General features: G+C 48.7%; 1 protein-coding gene and 1 long non-coding RNA gene across 12 annotated transcripts in view; one reads left to right on the forward strand and one right to left on the reverse strand.

The window, feature by feature from the left end:
- The window catches only part of ACSF3 (acyl-CoA synthetase family member 3), a 101,673-nt gene that overhangs the window by 22,890 nt on the left and 63,509 nt on the right, over window positions 1-15,274 (reverse strand). For all 11 annotated transcript variants that reach the window (XM_084812739.1, XM_084812738.1, XM_084812742.1 and 8 more), the window contains 2 exons: window positions 1,062-1,196; window positions 539-650 (listed from right to left, as the gene is read on the reverse strand). In XM_084812739.1, coding sequence (XP_084668865.1) covers window positions 539-650; window positions 1,062-1,196 — 247 coding nt within the window. The remainder of the gene's footprint in view (window positions 1-538; window positions 651-1,061; window positions 1,197-15,274) is intronic.
- On the forward strand, window positions 5,449-9,588 carry LOC146338774 (uncharacterized). The gene is made up of 3 exons (XR_014784700.1): window positions 5,449-5,534; window positions 5,921-6,553; window positions 9,304-9,588. It is a non-coding gene; the product is annotated as an uncharacterized LOC146338774 (long non-coding RNA).

Genomic DNA, 15,274 nt, shown 5'->3' on the forward strand with positions numbered 1-15,274 from the left:
TCTTTATATTTAAGGGGTGCATCTTTACAAACTGCTAGCTTTGCCAGGGAGGGGAAGAGTGTGTGTTTGGTGGTGATGGGAAGCCCTTGGGGAAAAAGCCTCTCCAGCACAACAGGCAGAAAATAATGAATCATCACTATCGCTTATCTCATAATTAACTTAATGAACTTTCAGTCACACAAGCAATTGCTGGGGGATAAAAACAATGGTATGTGTATGTGTGTGTGCTACCTTTGTGTCCTGCTTGTGGATTTCCCAGAGCAGCCTTGCCCAGCCTGGTGCCCTCTAGATGTGTTGGACTACAACTCCCATAATTCCCAGCCAGCATGGCCAATTTACCAGTTTCTCCTTAGGAAGAATACTTAGTTTCAAAACATATTGTAAAATATAGAAACCAGCTTGGAAATAACCTTGCTTTGCACCCGTTCGTTTTGGTTTCTCTTCATTTCAGTCATTGGAATAGGCACTGGCCTGCCCCCTAGTGCCCCATGGCATCATGAAGAGACAAGGCCATACTCAGCTGCTGCTGCTGCCTTACCTTGCCCATTCCTTCAGCTCTTTGAGGGACAGCGTCTGGCCTTCATGGAGCTTTACCACAGCACTGATTTTCTGACCCCATATCATGTCCGGGGCAGCAATCACAGCCACATCTGTAGAAAGAGAGAGTGCAAAAGAGTCACACAGGGAAGGAGGTAGGAACTCCCTCCCACAAGAGATCCTCCAGGAACCACCTTTCTTTTTTCTTTTCTTTATGAATTCTAAAACCTCTACAAGAGTAAAGATAGCAATTCCAAACAAATACATAATAAATATAGTTTCTTCTCCTTCATACCAATGAAAATACAGAATAAGGTCAAACATTGTGCTGGAATGTATTGTTCCAAAATGTAAAAGAAACACTCAATTTCTCGATAAATCCATTTTCGAACATTTGATTTTTTCCCCTCTTGCCTTAACTGCCTTTATTTTCTTTTAGGCACCAAGCATTATATTAATAAATCAATAAACAACAACAGCTGGGAAGATTCTAGATGAGACAGCACCACAGGGCTCTGCTTTACCAGCAATGCTGTAGTGGGACAGCAGATGGCGCTCAACTTCCAGGGCGCTGACTTTGTAGCCGCCACTTTTGATGATGTCAACCGAGGTCCGCCCCCTGATCCAGTAGGTCCCTTCCTTATACACGACTGTGTCGCCTGGAAAAGAAAAAGAAAAGAGATGAGGAAGGCAACATTTCCTGGTGTGTAGGAGGCAGAGCCTCCTCTGTCTCTGCCCCTTGGCCACCATCATCAATACTGCCCAATATTGGAGAGCTTCTCAGAGAGCTTCGGCTATTGGGTGGTATAGAAATGAATTAATGAATGAATGAAATCATGGGTTGTGGCAAGATATGAATGGCAGGGTGAGGTGGCACTTGGAAGGTGGGCTGGTAGGCACCAAAAGCAGCAGAGTGGAAGGATGGGGAGGGGTGAATGGCAAAGATGGGGAAGAATAGAGGCAGATGGCTAGTGGGAGTGGCTGAGTGAGGGCTTGCCTGGTACGGAATGGGTGGCTTTAGAGGAGAATGGGTCAAGTCAATGGCTACTTGCACAATGGCTAAAAGGAACCTCCATCCTCAGAGGCAGTAGTCCAGTCTTCCCCAACCTGGTATCCTCCAGATGGCTGGACTACAACTCCTAACTGTGAGTTGTAGTTAACACATCTGGAGGGCACCAGGATGGGGAAGGCTGCAGTAGTCCACTGAATTGCAGTTGCTAGGAGCAAGAGCAGGAGAGGGCCATGACCTTCCTGCATCACCTCTGGGGTCTCTAGAAGCATCTGACTGGCCACAGTTTGAAATAGGAAATTGGACTAGCACAGGGATGGGCAACTTCTGGCCCTCCAGTTGTTTTAGCCTACAAGCCCATCAGCCCTAGCCAGCAGACCAATGATGAGGGATCATGGGAGTTGTAGGCCAAAACACCTCGAGGGCCACAAATGGCCCACTTTTGGACTAGAAGATGGACCAACCAAGGAATCTGTCTGGTTCGCCCTGGATGGGGACAGTTTTGAGTTAACAGCTAGAGTTTACATTTTTTAAAAATGGAGGATCTACAATTGCCTGTGACCGTAGCTCAGTGGCACAGCCCCTGCTTCGCATGCAGATGGTCCCAAGTTCAATCCTTGGCATCTCCAGGTAGGGCTATGAAAGATTCCTGCCTGAAACCCTGGAGAGCTGCTGCTGCCAGTCAGTGTTAACAGTACTGGGCAAGATGGACCCAGGGTCTGACTCAGTATAAGGCAGCTTCCTGTGTTCCTATGTCTGAGAGTTTCTTCTACCTGCTGGTCCTAGGGGCACTGAAACCATCACATCACCTGACCCTCAACTCCAATTTTAATGCCTGCAACCCCTCCTCCACCTTATCACCTTAAGAGACCATGCAGACATCTTGACTACAACATCTAGTTAGCCTTCCCACCCCCTCCTATTCCCCCCTGCCCCGCCAACCTGCTTTTTGTATCATCTCGTCTGATGAATAGATCTGGAGATCTCGAAAGCTTGCACATTTTTTGTGATCTTTGAGTTGGCTTTCCCTTTCTTTTGTTGCCTCCCCATGCCAAATTACAGATTGTAAATCTCTCTGGGCAGGGACCTGTCTTCTCATTCCTTGTAGAGCACCAGGCATGCTATAAACACTACTAAATTTAATATATCAAAATCCATTTGGTGTAGTATCTTTATTAGGCCAATTTACAGATCACAAAAAACGTGCAAGCTTTTGAGATCTCCCCGCCAGAGTTGGTCTAATAAAGATATTACACTACATGGATTTTTGAATTTTTCTGATGGCCAACACAGTTGGTTATGTGTGTTTTTGTACCACGGCTCTTGCTATGGTTAATTCCGGGTGAAAAATCAAACAAAAGGAAGTATTTCTTCATGCAATGCATCATGAATGTATGCACTTCATTGCAACAAGATGCAGTGAGGGTCAGCTTTAGGGGGAAGCCGTGGCTTAGAACACCTGCTTTGGGCACAGAGGTTGCCAGGTTCGATCCCTAATACCTGGTGTTAGAAGACGCAGGTAACAGGTGAGATGAAAGTCCTCTTTCTCCCTGAGATCCTGCCTGGAGAGTCACTGCCAATCAGAGGGGGCAACACTAGGCTGGATGGACAAACTGTCTCACCCTGTGGAAGGCAGCTTCCTCTGGTCCTCAAAGGGGATATGTTGCAGTTGTTAGAGTACTGGACTGGGACGACCCAGGTTCTAGTCCCCACTCGGCCATGAAGCTCCGTCGGTGACTTTGGGCCAGGCACTGACTCTTAGCGTGACCTACTTCACAGGGCTGTTGTGAGGATAAAATGGAGAGGAGAAGGATTGAGTACACCAACTTGGGCTCCTGAGAGGAAAGGCGGAATATAAATGTAACGAACGAACTAATTAATTAATTAATTAAAGGAGGAGATCTCCCTCTACGGTGGTTAGTCATGACGAATACGTGGGGCCTCCACATTCAGGGCTGGCATGCCACTGGACGCGGGTGGCCATGGAACAAGTGGGGGTGGGGAGAGGGCGGTGGCCTCCATGCCCTGCTTTGGACCTCCTGGAGGCATCGAGTTGGCCACGGGGAGAAACATGTACGAGGATGAGGCCACCCGTCGCTGGGGAACACAAGCAGGAGGCTGCGGCTGTTGTGCTCATGTCCTCCTGGTGGACTTCCCACTAGGGCATCTGGTTGGCCGCTGTGGGAACAGGGTGCTGGACTACACAGATGGGTCTCTGGTCTGCTTCAGCGGGGCTCTTCACTCTGTTCTTCACTTCGCTCTGCTCCAGCTTCAGGGCTCCCCTTATGAGGAGGATTGGTCTGGTTGGCAAACACAACTCTCCTTTCCACCCGGCTGAGTGACTTGGCCCTGGCTGTCTTTCTTTCTTTGGCCTCTCTGGCATCACCCTCACTTATTCTCTCCACATCCTTAAGTGACGCCCTTCCAGGCCTCTGGGAAGCTGTACTCAGCTACATGGGACAAGCACAAGATCCCTTTCTCCCCCTGTGCCATCTGCTGCCCGTCGGAAAGGTCAGCTAGGACCAAGGCAGCTGCCTTGCTGTTCTGGTTCCCCACAAGAAGGGCTAGACGTAGCTACCGAGCCCTGCCTGCTGCAGACTGGGAGTCATGGTCTGGAGCTCCTTGATTATCAAAGGAGGGAGCAGAGAGAAACATGCTGGACCTGTGAGTGCACAGAGCTGCCATATACCAAGCTACAAATCGGTCCGCCCAGCTGAGTATTCTCAGCAATTCTCCTGGGGTCTCAGCCAGGGAGGGCTCTTTTCTATCACCTGCTACCTGACCCTTTCAACTAGAGATGCCAGGGATTGAACCTGGGGTCTTCTGCTTGCAAAGCAAGCCAGATGGCCTTCAAAGAGGGTTCGCAAATCTCGTGGAGGAGCAGAGAACTATCAATGGCTATTTAGCCATGATAGATAAAGAAGTGATTCATAATAATCACTCTTCTTCACGACTGGCCACTATAAAAAATAGATCACCAAACTGCAAAGCATCTAGAGAATATCACTTTTCCACAGCTGAGGAAAGCCTTCACAGAAATGAGGTTCTAGCAGATGCCAATTGCCTATGTGGAAGGCATGTTACGATCACATGCCTTTAAGGAAGGGTGCAGAATCTCAGCCCTCCTGGGGCCCCAATCCATCCTGGGGTTTGCCAGAGAGCTACGCCCCTTCCCCTGCCCCACCAATTATTTGGGGGATTCCCAGCTTCCCCACCCCTCACAATTCTAAGAAGGCTGAAATGCCTCTCCTTAGGGTTAAATAATGGCAGTAAGAGCGTTAATTTAAAATATGCTGACATTTTGGTTATTTTGCCATCAGCCTTGCCCACCACCGGAATGTAGCCCCCCAAGAGCTTCTCCGAAATGGAATTTGGCCCTCGGGCTGAAAGAGGTTCTACACCCCTGCTTTACAGGATAGATTATATTTCTGTGGAGGTGGCTGCATAAAGGATTTAGCCCCCCCTCACTTTATTGTTCTGTCCATTATGATACTCCCAGAAAAAGGGTTTCTATCTTATTATGTGTCTCAGTGTCCTGGGTGGTGAACAAATGATATAGTGGCCTATTTGCTTTTAGAGGTGTACGAATGCATATCCAATCATGTTGCATTATTTTACAACAGCAGCTAAGTAAATTCGAGCAAGGATTGTGAAGAAAGGGTTAGGGGATTGTAAAGAGGATTCTCTAATCAGAGCAAGTTAAACTAAAAGTACTGACTCAACATTTTTATGAAGGATATAGTTATGTTTTTTTAATTATGGTTTTCACTCCAAGTAGTTTCATTTCTCCGGTTAAGCGTCAGTTTCATTTCTACACTTAAGTTTCATTTCTTCAGGTTTGAAGCAGTACTTTCAGTTTTGGGGAAGGAGGGTACATAAAGAGAGCAAGACAGCCAGCAGGCGGGGAGACAGTGAAAGCCTGAAGTGAGAGCAGAGTCTGAAGAGTGAGCAGGAAGCAGCAGCCTAGAAAACTCCAAGGGCAGCTAGGGTAAAGGAACTCGCATTTTGCAACTTTTATTTTCTTTTAATGCCTTTTGTATCACTTAGCTCTATTGTGTAACTACCTTTAGTTGTAAATTGTTTGCTTTAAATCTACTGGTAAACTGTTGTGGTTAAACCCTGTGTCTAGAGTGTCAGTCACCCCACATCTACAGCCTAAACCCCACATTACTGGGAAGGGGAAGTTTAAAAGAAGGAAGGTTTCCTTAAGGAGGAAAGAGATCCTTATGGAGTTGCTAAGGGGGTTGCATAAGGGGAACCTTGACAGACACACTTTGACTAGGTGTGATCTATACACCTGCTATGTTCCACCAAAAATGCAGGATTCTCCAGGGGAATTTAAATGACCCTTCATTGCTTCCTTTGATCCTGGAGGTGCTGTGAGCTTTGCAACGATGGAAGTCTCAAGGATCCCAGCGCAGGCCTGTGATATCACTGAAAGCAAAGGCGAGGCGTTTAGCGATGGGCATGCTTTGGAAGCGCTCCCCTCTTGGCACCTTCGGCCCCAGGCTCCAAAGCACTGGGCAGGACAAGGAGCCTCTGCGGGCCTTTCCTGAGGTGGACGTTAGACTCCTGGATGCTCAGACCCCCACTTCTGAGGGCATCTTCCTTTGCTTGGCAAACTCTCCCAGGGCATTTCCCACTACCAGGCTCTTTCAGTGGCACGGTGATCCTTCACTTTGGAATGGTACAGACAGAATGAAGTATCTTCCCCGCTGGATTCCTTTGCAAGAGGCCTGTTACCTGGAGAGTTGCCGAGCTCTCTGAATTAGCATGTTGACAGGACAAGTGGCATTCCAGCGTGGAGACCCCCTTTGGGAAGCTCTTCTTTGAAGCAGTCAGAGGCAACAACAGCACTTTGCATGCCTTCGGTAGCTTTCATCAGAGGGATCTTGAAAGTATTTGGCAAGTGCAGCTAATTAGGCTGAGAGGGGAACAGCTGGCGGGACAGCTCATGTACGATGCAGTGGATGGAGAACAGACTCCTCAAGTCTTTCCTGGCACCAGGTAAGGGGCATTGAGTCGCATGCGAGATCCTTTGAACTGCAGAAACTTGCCTGCATCATCCATTAATGTAAGTTGGGGGGTGGGGGGAGAAGGGGATGTTCCATTTAGATTTTCCGCTTCAGACCCCAAACTGTCTTGGATGAGCCCTAGGCAGCAGGGCTGAACTCCAAGAGCAAGTTTTGGCAGGTGTCAGTCTGGTCTCCTCCTGGACTTGACTACACCCACTGCAGAAACTGCCATTGGAAGTGTAAGTGCCATACTCTTAAAATTCCAGCATGGTGAAGCTCTTGGATAAAAGGCACTCCGTACAAAGGCAGGTTTGTTTGTGGCTTGTGCAGAACAGGCATGGGAGGGGATGCGGCACGACAAACAATTAGAGGGAAGGAGTAAAAGATTAATGATGGGATGGGAATCGGTTGTCCCCACAACAGCCATGTGAGGTGCGGAGTTTATGGCATGCAAGGGCCTGTGATGTGTGTACGTGTGTATTACGGACATAAACCTCCCCACACTCCCCCAATGGAAGCTGCATCAATAGTTCCCCATCTGCTCACATATATCACACACTTCATTCCAGTTTATTAGCTGGAATAAATCATAAATATTTCATTATACATCAACGATGCTCGACTCCAGGAAGGCACAATCCATCACCCCGATGCTCCCCGCGACCCGCCACCGCGCATTAAGCTTTCCAGTCTATTAAACAAGATTGATACAGTGTGCTGGGATGGACTAAGGGAATGTATTTATAGTGCACAGGGGGAAAGGGAGGGCACTGAGAGCACGCAAGCAGCCTGGACGATAGGGAGCCCCCCTGCCCCCGTGGTACCTGGGCCACACACAGCTGCAAGGAAAGTGCAACATCAACCAGGGACTGAGTCTCCCAGGCTCGGGTGAAAGATCACATCAGGGTGGTTTTCTGCCATGCAGTCTTAATTAAATTGTGGGGCACGCCAGCCAGCCCCCTGACCCGCCAACCCCAAGGGTCATCATCTCAAGGTAGAAGAGTATGGAAAAGAATCAGAGGTGCAGGGAGGAACCCAGTGGAATCCCCCACTCCCCACAATCTAGCTCTTTGGCACAAGATTTTGAAAGAAGCTGTGGTGAGGCCCTTGCTGAAGAAACCAAATTTAGATCCTATGGTTCCAGATAATTACCGCCGCGCTATGTCAAATTTGCCATTCTTGGGCAAGGTGCTGGAGCGTGTGGTGGCCTCACAACTCCAAGCGGTTGTGGATGAAACTGATTATTTAGATGCATTCCAATCAGGTTTCAGGCCTGGTTATGGGACGGAAACAGCCTTGGTCGCCCTGGTTGATGACTTGCGCCGGGGAATGGAAGGGGGGAGTGCAACCCTCTTGGTTCTTCTGGACCTCTCAGCAGCTTTCGATACCATCGACCATGGTATCCTTCTGGATCGTTTATCTGGATGGGGCTTGGGAGGCACAGTTTTAAAGTGGTTCTGGTCCTTTCTGGAGAAGCAGTCTCAGAAGGTGGTGCTGGGGGACTTTGGTTCAACCCCATGGCCATTAGCCTGTGGGGTGCTGCAAGGTTCTATCCTGTCCCCCATGCTTTTTAACATCTACATGAAACCGCTGGGGGAAATCATCAGGAGGTTTGGGCTGAAATGTAATCAGTATGCGGATGATACTCAGCTCGACCTCTCATTTCCATCTGCACATCCCAGGGAGGCTGTGGAACTCTTGAACTAGGTCTGGAGGCTGTTTTCAGATGGATGAGGGTGAACAAGCTGAAACTTAATCCAGACAAGACAGAGGTACTGTGGTAGGGAAACCAACTACTTCAGATGGAGGTTTACAACTGGTCTTAGGCGGGTTTGCACTCCCCCCAAAGACCAAGTGCGCAGTCTGGGAGTCCTCCTGGACTCTGCGCTAACCGGGGGAGCCCAGGTGGCTGCAGTGTCCAGGAGTGCTTTTTACCAGCTTAGGCTGGTATGCCAACTGTGGCCCTCTCTGGAGAGGATGGACCTTGCCTCAGTTATCCATGCACTAGTCACGTCCAGGCTGGACTACTGTAATGCGCTATACGTGGGGCTGCCTCTGAAGACAGTTCAGAAACTCCAGCTTGTGCAGCATGCGGTCTCCTGAGTACTGGTGGGGGCGATTCGATCATATAATGCCTATACTGCGCCAGCTGCACTGGTTACTGGTGCATTTCTGAGCCCAATTCAAAGTGCTCGTTTGAAGCCTTAAAGGGTTTGGGACCAAGTTACTTGAAGGACCGCCTACACCCATATCAGCCTGCCCACACTTTAAGTTCAGAAACAGAGGCCCTTCTCATTTGCCCACCCATGACAGCAGTCAGGTGGGTGACCACACGTGAGAGGGCTTTCTCTGCAATTGCCCCACACCTTTGGAACAAGCTGCCATCGGGGGTCCGCCATGCTCCATCATTGCAGACTTTTAAGAAGGCCTTGAAAACATATTATTCTACCTTGGCCTTCTATTGATATGACTGTATTGTTGCTGTTGCTGCTGTTAACATCATTGGTGGTTTTACTGTTGGCGTTTATTGTTGTTTTTATATTTTTATCACTTTTAATATTTTAATTGTTTTTATATGTTTTATTGTTGTAAGCCACCCTGGGAGGGCTTCTGCCCCGAAGGCGGCCAAGAAATATTTTAAATAATAGTCCTCATAGCCAGGCCGCTAAAGAGAGTCCAAAAATGCATTTCTGATCCACCAACCCTCCATGTATCCATGTTTTCATCTATGCCCTTTTACAGCCTTCTGAACTGTAACTCCACATAAAATCCACAAATGCCAGAAATGACACCAGTTTTTGCCAGGCCACCAAGCAGAAGCCCAAGCGATGCTGTGATTCCTGTCTGTGTGCAGGTGGGTCCTGAGTTAAAACAACCTGAGCCACCTCCAGTAAACCCAAACTACATGAGGAGAGAGGCGGGGGGGGGGGGAGAAAAATCCACAGATCTCTGCAGGTGACGGTGCCTCAGACAAAGAAATTATATCACTCATCAATTTGCCAAGCTCCAGACCTCTGCAGGTGATGCGATGCCTCAGACTAAGAAATGATGCATCACTCATGAATCTGCCAAGATCCATTTTAATACTAATCAGATTCTTTGCTCTCCCCTTTGGGGCAGATTTTCACTCCCCCGGTGGTTCAAATCTTCCTCCTAATGGCTTAATGCACATTTCCTTTAAGGTGCATAATAACTGGCTTCTGTCCCTGTTTACAGCCTACCTCTACCTCGATATGTCAAACGGTGAACCCCCCACCCCAAGTGCTTGACTCCACACAGATGGCTCCTTTTACCTTTCATTTATGCAGGGCCAGCCATGTGCTGTGTGCTGCATACAACAAAGAAGCGGCACAGCTTCTGCTTGAAGTGTTTGCAACCTATGTTTGTTGGGCATGATAGGGAAGGGGGAAAACATCAGATGGCAGGGAAGGAGACGACGCAAAGGGGTCACAGGAAAGGCTCTTCTAGGCAAGTGGAGAGGGAAGTGTCTAGTGCCAGCTCCGCTGGGGCGGGGGGGCTTTGGGCAAGATGCCTTCAGGGGCCCTCTTCTCTGTGCCCCCTCCTCCCCAAGGCATGGCTGCTTACTTCCTCCCTCTAGGCCCAATCCACACAACCATCGAGGAGAGCTCAAGGCAGATGGAGGGTGTGGCTGTAGCATGTCACTCTTGCCACTGCTGGCTTTCTTGGAAAGGGCAGGTGAACAGGCAGAAGCAACAAAGAGAACAATGAACAGCAGGCTCCAGAGAGCGGCTGTGAGCCCCTGCAGGTGTGTGGTCCTTGGCAGTTGCCCAAAGATGCCTACCTCTGATGCCGGCCCTGGAAGCATCTGAATCGGGGCTATGTGTGGATGCTGCAGTTACACAGGAGTGCAGGAAAAAATGGAGGTTCTGGATCCAGCTTCCAGAAAATGTCAGCTAACCATCATCATCATCATCATCATCATCCAAGTTCCTAGTCATTTAATTCGAATGGTAAACCAGCAGAGGACCTTGTATGTTTCAGAGCCTCATGAGATGCCTGTCACGACTCCTGTGTCTCTCAAGGAGAGCAACTTGGTTTAGAGAACAGCTGTCTATGATCAGGCCCAGAAGGGACATTTGGCCCAAGGAGCCTGCTCACAGATTCCCTCTGTAGTTTCTCCTGTGGGCTCTTTGCATCTGCTGGACTCCCACTGTAGTCATGATTAATAAAGCATCAAAGGCTTCTGTGAGGGAAGTGGTAGCACAAAAGGAGAGGCCAGTGCTCTTCCAAAGCCCTCCACCTGCATACGCTTACTTGATTCCCCATTTGAGTCACACACCTGGCATTTAGGCTTCATCTATTTAGATACATATTAGAGTCATGATTTAGAGCAGGGGTGTTGAACCAGGGAAGCCAAATCTGGCCCAGCTGGGATCCCAATACAGGCCTCGGGGGCTCCCCAGATGACCACACTCACGTTCCCTGGCCCCGCCCCCTTTCCCGACTGCCAACCATTTGGTGGTTTCCTGGCCTTTGTGTCCTGTCCCCCCCATTCTAAATGGCTGAAATGCCTCTCCTAAGGCTTAGTCGCAGGCAGTAAGAGCTTCAAGCTACAATACGATGGTGTTTTTGGTGTTTAGGCTCCACCCCTTTTGCCTTGCCCAGCACCGGAATGCGGCCCTCAGGAGCTTCTTCAAAATGGAATTTGGCCCTTTGGCAGAAAGAGACTCAGTACCCGGACCCGAGGGAATTCAATGTTTCCTTGAACACTGAAGTCCTCAGAGACCAGACGCATTGAAAATGTCACAACTGATAATGTGGCAATCAAGCCAGGGCAAAAATGTTTCAGCAGTTGCCAGCAAAAAGACAGTTTCACCAGTCCTGCTGGCAACTGTTCTTATGCAGTATCAGGGAAGCTCACAGAGTAGAAGAAAGGAAAGTGAAGGGAATGGAGAGAGGAAGAAAGAATGAGATGCTAGATGGGTTGCAAGCTCTGCAGGCAGAGGCCATGGCCCTTCCAGTAGGAGTGGTTACGTGCAGGCCCCAATCACAAACCTGCAAACCTATGTGCACCTGAGAATCCTGTGCTACATCACAGGTGTTTTGCGTCAGACTTTCCCACCCATGGAAGGGCCCAAAACATGCTTTGAAATCCAAAAGCACTGTAATACGCACAGCTGGATGTTCCATGGGATCAAGGCCATAAGATGCAATGGTGGAAGGCTTTTGAGCGCCTCAGTTTGTTACATCCCTCTCTCACTCTGCATGGGGGAGCATCATCTTGCTGTTCTGCCCTCCCTTTGCTGGATGTGAGTGCCAGCAGCCCATGCCTGGGAGAGAAGGAGGTAACCAGGCACATGTGGATCTCAGAAGCACTCGTGGCAGCAGAGGCTCTGGAGCATGCAGCAGCCTGCCTGCAATGGAATTCTTGTCATGCTCCAAACTCTGGGAGTTTGTTTGTATTCTACGCACAGCAGCACAGAGCCTGCTGTCGGAGTCACACTGCGAGAAAGGGCAAAGCCTTGCCGAGATGAAAGAATCTGAGGCACTGGTGGAGCCTCCCCTGCCATTTACACCTAAAAAAATAAAAAATAGAAACAGAAAGAACGAAAAGGAATCCCACTCAAGGGCATTCTGCAGAGAACTCTGCTAATAAGCTCTTCCTCGGCAAGAAGCAGGATGGAGCCAAGCCAGCAGAACTGGGGAGGATGCAGAGGAGGTGCTGTGTGTGGAATCGCTCCAGGTACCTGGGAGGCAGAGGCAGCAGGAGCCTCAATGAAGACAATTCAGCCTGCCAGTGATGAAGGTCCAGCCACCCACTCCTCCATCTCCCATTTGGCTACTAGCCAGTGGGACTGTCAGGATCCCTGCCTGGTAGTGTCCTGGGCTACAGCTCTGGGCACAGGAAAGCAAAGCTAGAAATCCAGGGAGTGGACAAAGCAGGAGCCTGCCTTGAAGAAGGAGCCAGCCTCTTTTCCTGTGCCAAAACCTGGATTCCTGCTGTACAGACTGCACCAGTCCTGTCACCACCTCTCTCTGCAGAAGGAAAGGACAAAAAGGGTGCTAGCAAGGGCAAGCAAAGGACTGACATGAGCTGAACTTGCTGGTGCTGCGTGCGTGCGTGCGTGTGTGTGTGTGTGTGTGTGTGTTTGGATTAAGGATGGGTGGGAATTCACTTCTGTTCATTTTTTGTAAGAAGTTACCAAAATTCAAAAATTTCTTCATATTTGGTACGGAAAGAACTTGAGATGATTTTTTTTAACTGAATGGGAGAGAATCCAAAACTGATGGATTTGTCCACCCAGGCTCAAGGCTTTGAGTGCTTTGCTCTTCAAAGTCTGGGCTATCCCTGTATATTCAACCGTGTTTGTGGTACTGACTTAGGGCTGCCACTTCTTTTTTTCTGACAGGCTCCTTGTCTTTAACAGCTACATGGCAGGCAGGTACAGTCAGGGCCAGAAATATCGGAACAAGGATAACTGTTTTGGCAGTTGGCCTCTGTATACCACCACATTGAAGTTGAAAGGAAACACACCCAGATGGGAGCGAAGTCAGGACTTTCAGCTGTAATTCAAAAGGCTTGACAAAAGTGGGGCACTAACCATTCAGGAAGGACAGCCAGTGGCATACACCCCCCCCATCGCTGGTGGCTCATAAGTAATGGAACGAATGGCTGACAAGCAGCTGCATGGCCAGGTGTGGCCTGTTTCCTAGGTACCCCACGACCAATCCAGCAGATAAAAGGCCTGGAGGTGGTTCTGAGTGTTACATTTGCATTTGGTAGCTGTTCACTGGAACTCCCAACATGAGCTCCAAAGAGGTGTCCATGCGAGTGACGGAGGCCATCATTAGGCTGAGGAAACAAAATAAACCCATCAGAGAGATAGCAAAAACAGTGGGAGTGGCCAATACGACAGTTTGGAACATCCTGAAAAAGAAGGAATTAACTGGCAAGCTCGGCAACAGCAAAAGGCCTGGAAGACCACGGAAGACAACTAAAGTGGATGACCGCAGAATTCTGCTCAAGGTGAAGAGGAACCCTTTCACAACATCTAGCCAGGTCAAGAACGCTCTTGCGGAGGTAGGCATGTCATTGTCAACATCTACAGTCAAGAGATGGCTTTATGAATGTAAATACAGAGGCTTCACAACAAGGTGCAAACCACTGGTAACGCTCAAGAACAGACAGGCCAGATTAGCCTTTGCCAGCACACACCTAAAAAAGCCTGCCCAGTTCTGGAATAAGATTCTTTGGACTGATGAAACCAAGATTAACTTGTACCAGAATGATGGGAAGAGAAAAGTATGGAGAAGGAAAGGAACAGCTCATGATCCAAAGCATACCACATCATCTGTCAAAGATGATGGAGGCAGTGTTATGGCATGGGCATGTATGGCTGCCAATGGAATTGGGTCACTGGTGTTTATTGATGACCTGACTGCTGATAAAAGCAGCAGGATGAATTGTGAAGTGTATAGGGCTATACTTTTCTGCTCAGATTCAGCCGAATGCTGCCAAACTGATAGGATGCTGCTTCATATTGCGGATGGATAATGACCCAAAACATACAGCAAAAGCTACCCAAGAGTTTCTCAAGGCAAAGAAGTGGGATGTTCTTCAATGGCCAAGTCAGTCACCTGATCTCAACCCAATAGAGCATGCTTTTCCCTTACTGAAGACAAGACTGAAGGCAGAAAGACCCACAAACAAGCAGCAGCTAAAGGCAGCTGCAGTAAAGGCCTGGCAAAGCATCTTGAGGGAGGAAACTCAGCATTTGGTCATGTCCATGGGTTCCAGACTTCAGGCAGTCATTGACTGCAAAGGATTTTCATCCAGGTATTAAAGGAGATCCTTAAGTTTGAAATGATGTTGGTTTGTTCCATTACTTATGAGCCACCAACGATGGGTGTGTGTGTATGCCACTGGCTGTCCTTCCTGAATGGTTAATGCTCCACTTTTGTCAAACCCCTTGAATACAGCTGAAAGTCTTGACTTCACTCCCATCTGGGTGTGTTTCCTTTGAACTTCAGTGTGGTGGTGTACAGAGGCCAACTGCCAAAACAGGTATCCTTGTTCCAATATTTCTGACCCTGACTGTATAACATGGGCCTCTCTCCAGGCTAGAAACAACTGTACCTATTGAATCTGGCCGGCGAATGGGTGAGAATTTTGTTTCAGTTTGCTTTTTGATAAGAGCTGACTATAATTCACCGATTCCTTTATATTCAGGATGGAAAGAACTTGAGATATAATAAATCTGAATGTGAGAGAAAGCAAAACTAACAGATTCCCCCATCTCCAGTGCGGACTGCCGGGTTCATACCAGCATTGGATGCAAATCTTGTATCCCAGAAGGCTGAGCAATGGGCACAAACGGACTACCATCATTTACAAGTTGTGTCTGCACTGGATATTTGCCGCAAGCTGTGGCTGACCCAAATGCCAACAGCCCAGCCCTGAAATGCCACTTGCCCATCTCCTCCCTAACTGCTGGGCACAACTCTTGGCAGGGCATCCCCATCTCACCCAGAGGGATCTTCTAGCCTTCTTTTCAGACCAATTTTAAGGGCCTGTTTTTCCAAAACAAGACAGGCTCCTGCTGCAGAACTTTCAACAATGAAGTGGGCTCAACTACTTTACAATTAGTGCTGGTGTGTTTGGAAAGCACTTGTTTGGTCCAGGAGTGCACACAGGAAGCACACCTTTGCCCAACTTATTAGAATATGGGCCATCACACAATTAGGAGCACGC

Source organism: Heloderma suspectum, chromosome 8, assembly GCF_057233095.1.
Source record: "Heloderma suspectum isolate Gila_16-S chromosome 8, 16-S_ref, whole genome shotgun sequence".
In the NCBI taxonomy this organism is placed as follows: Eukaryota; Metazoa; Chordata; class Lepidosauria; order Squamata; family Helodermatidae; genus Heloderma; species Heloderma suspectum.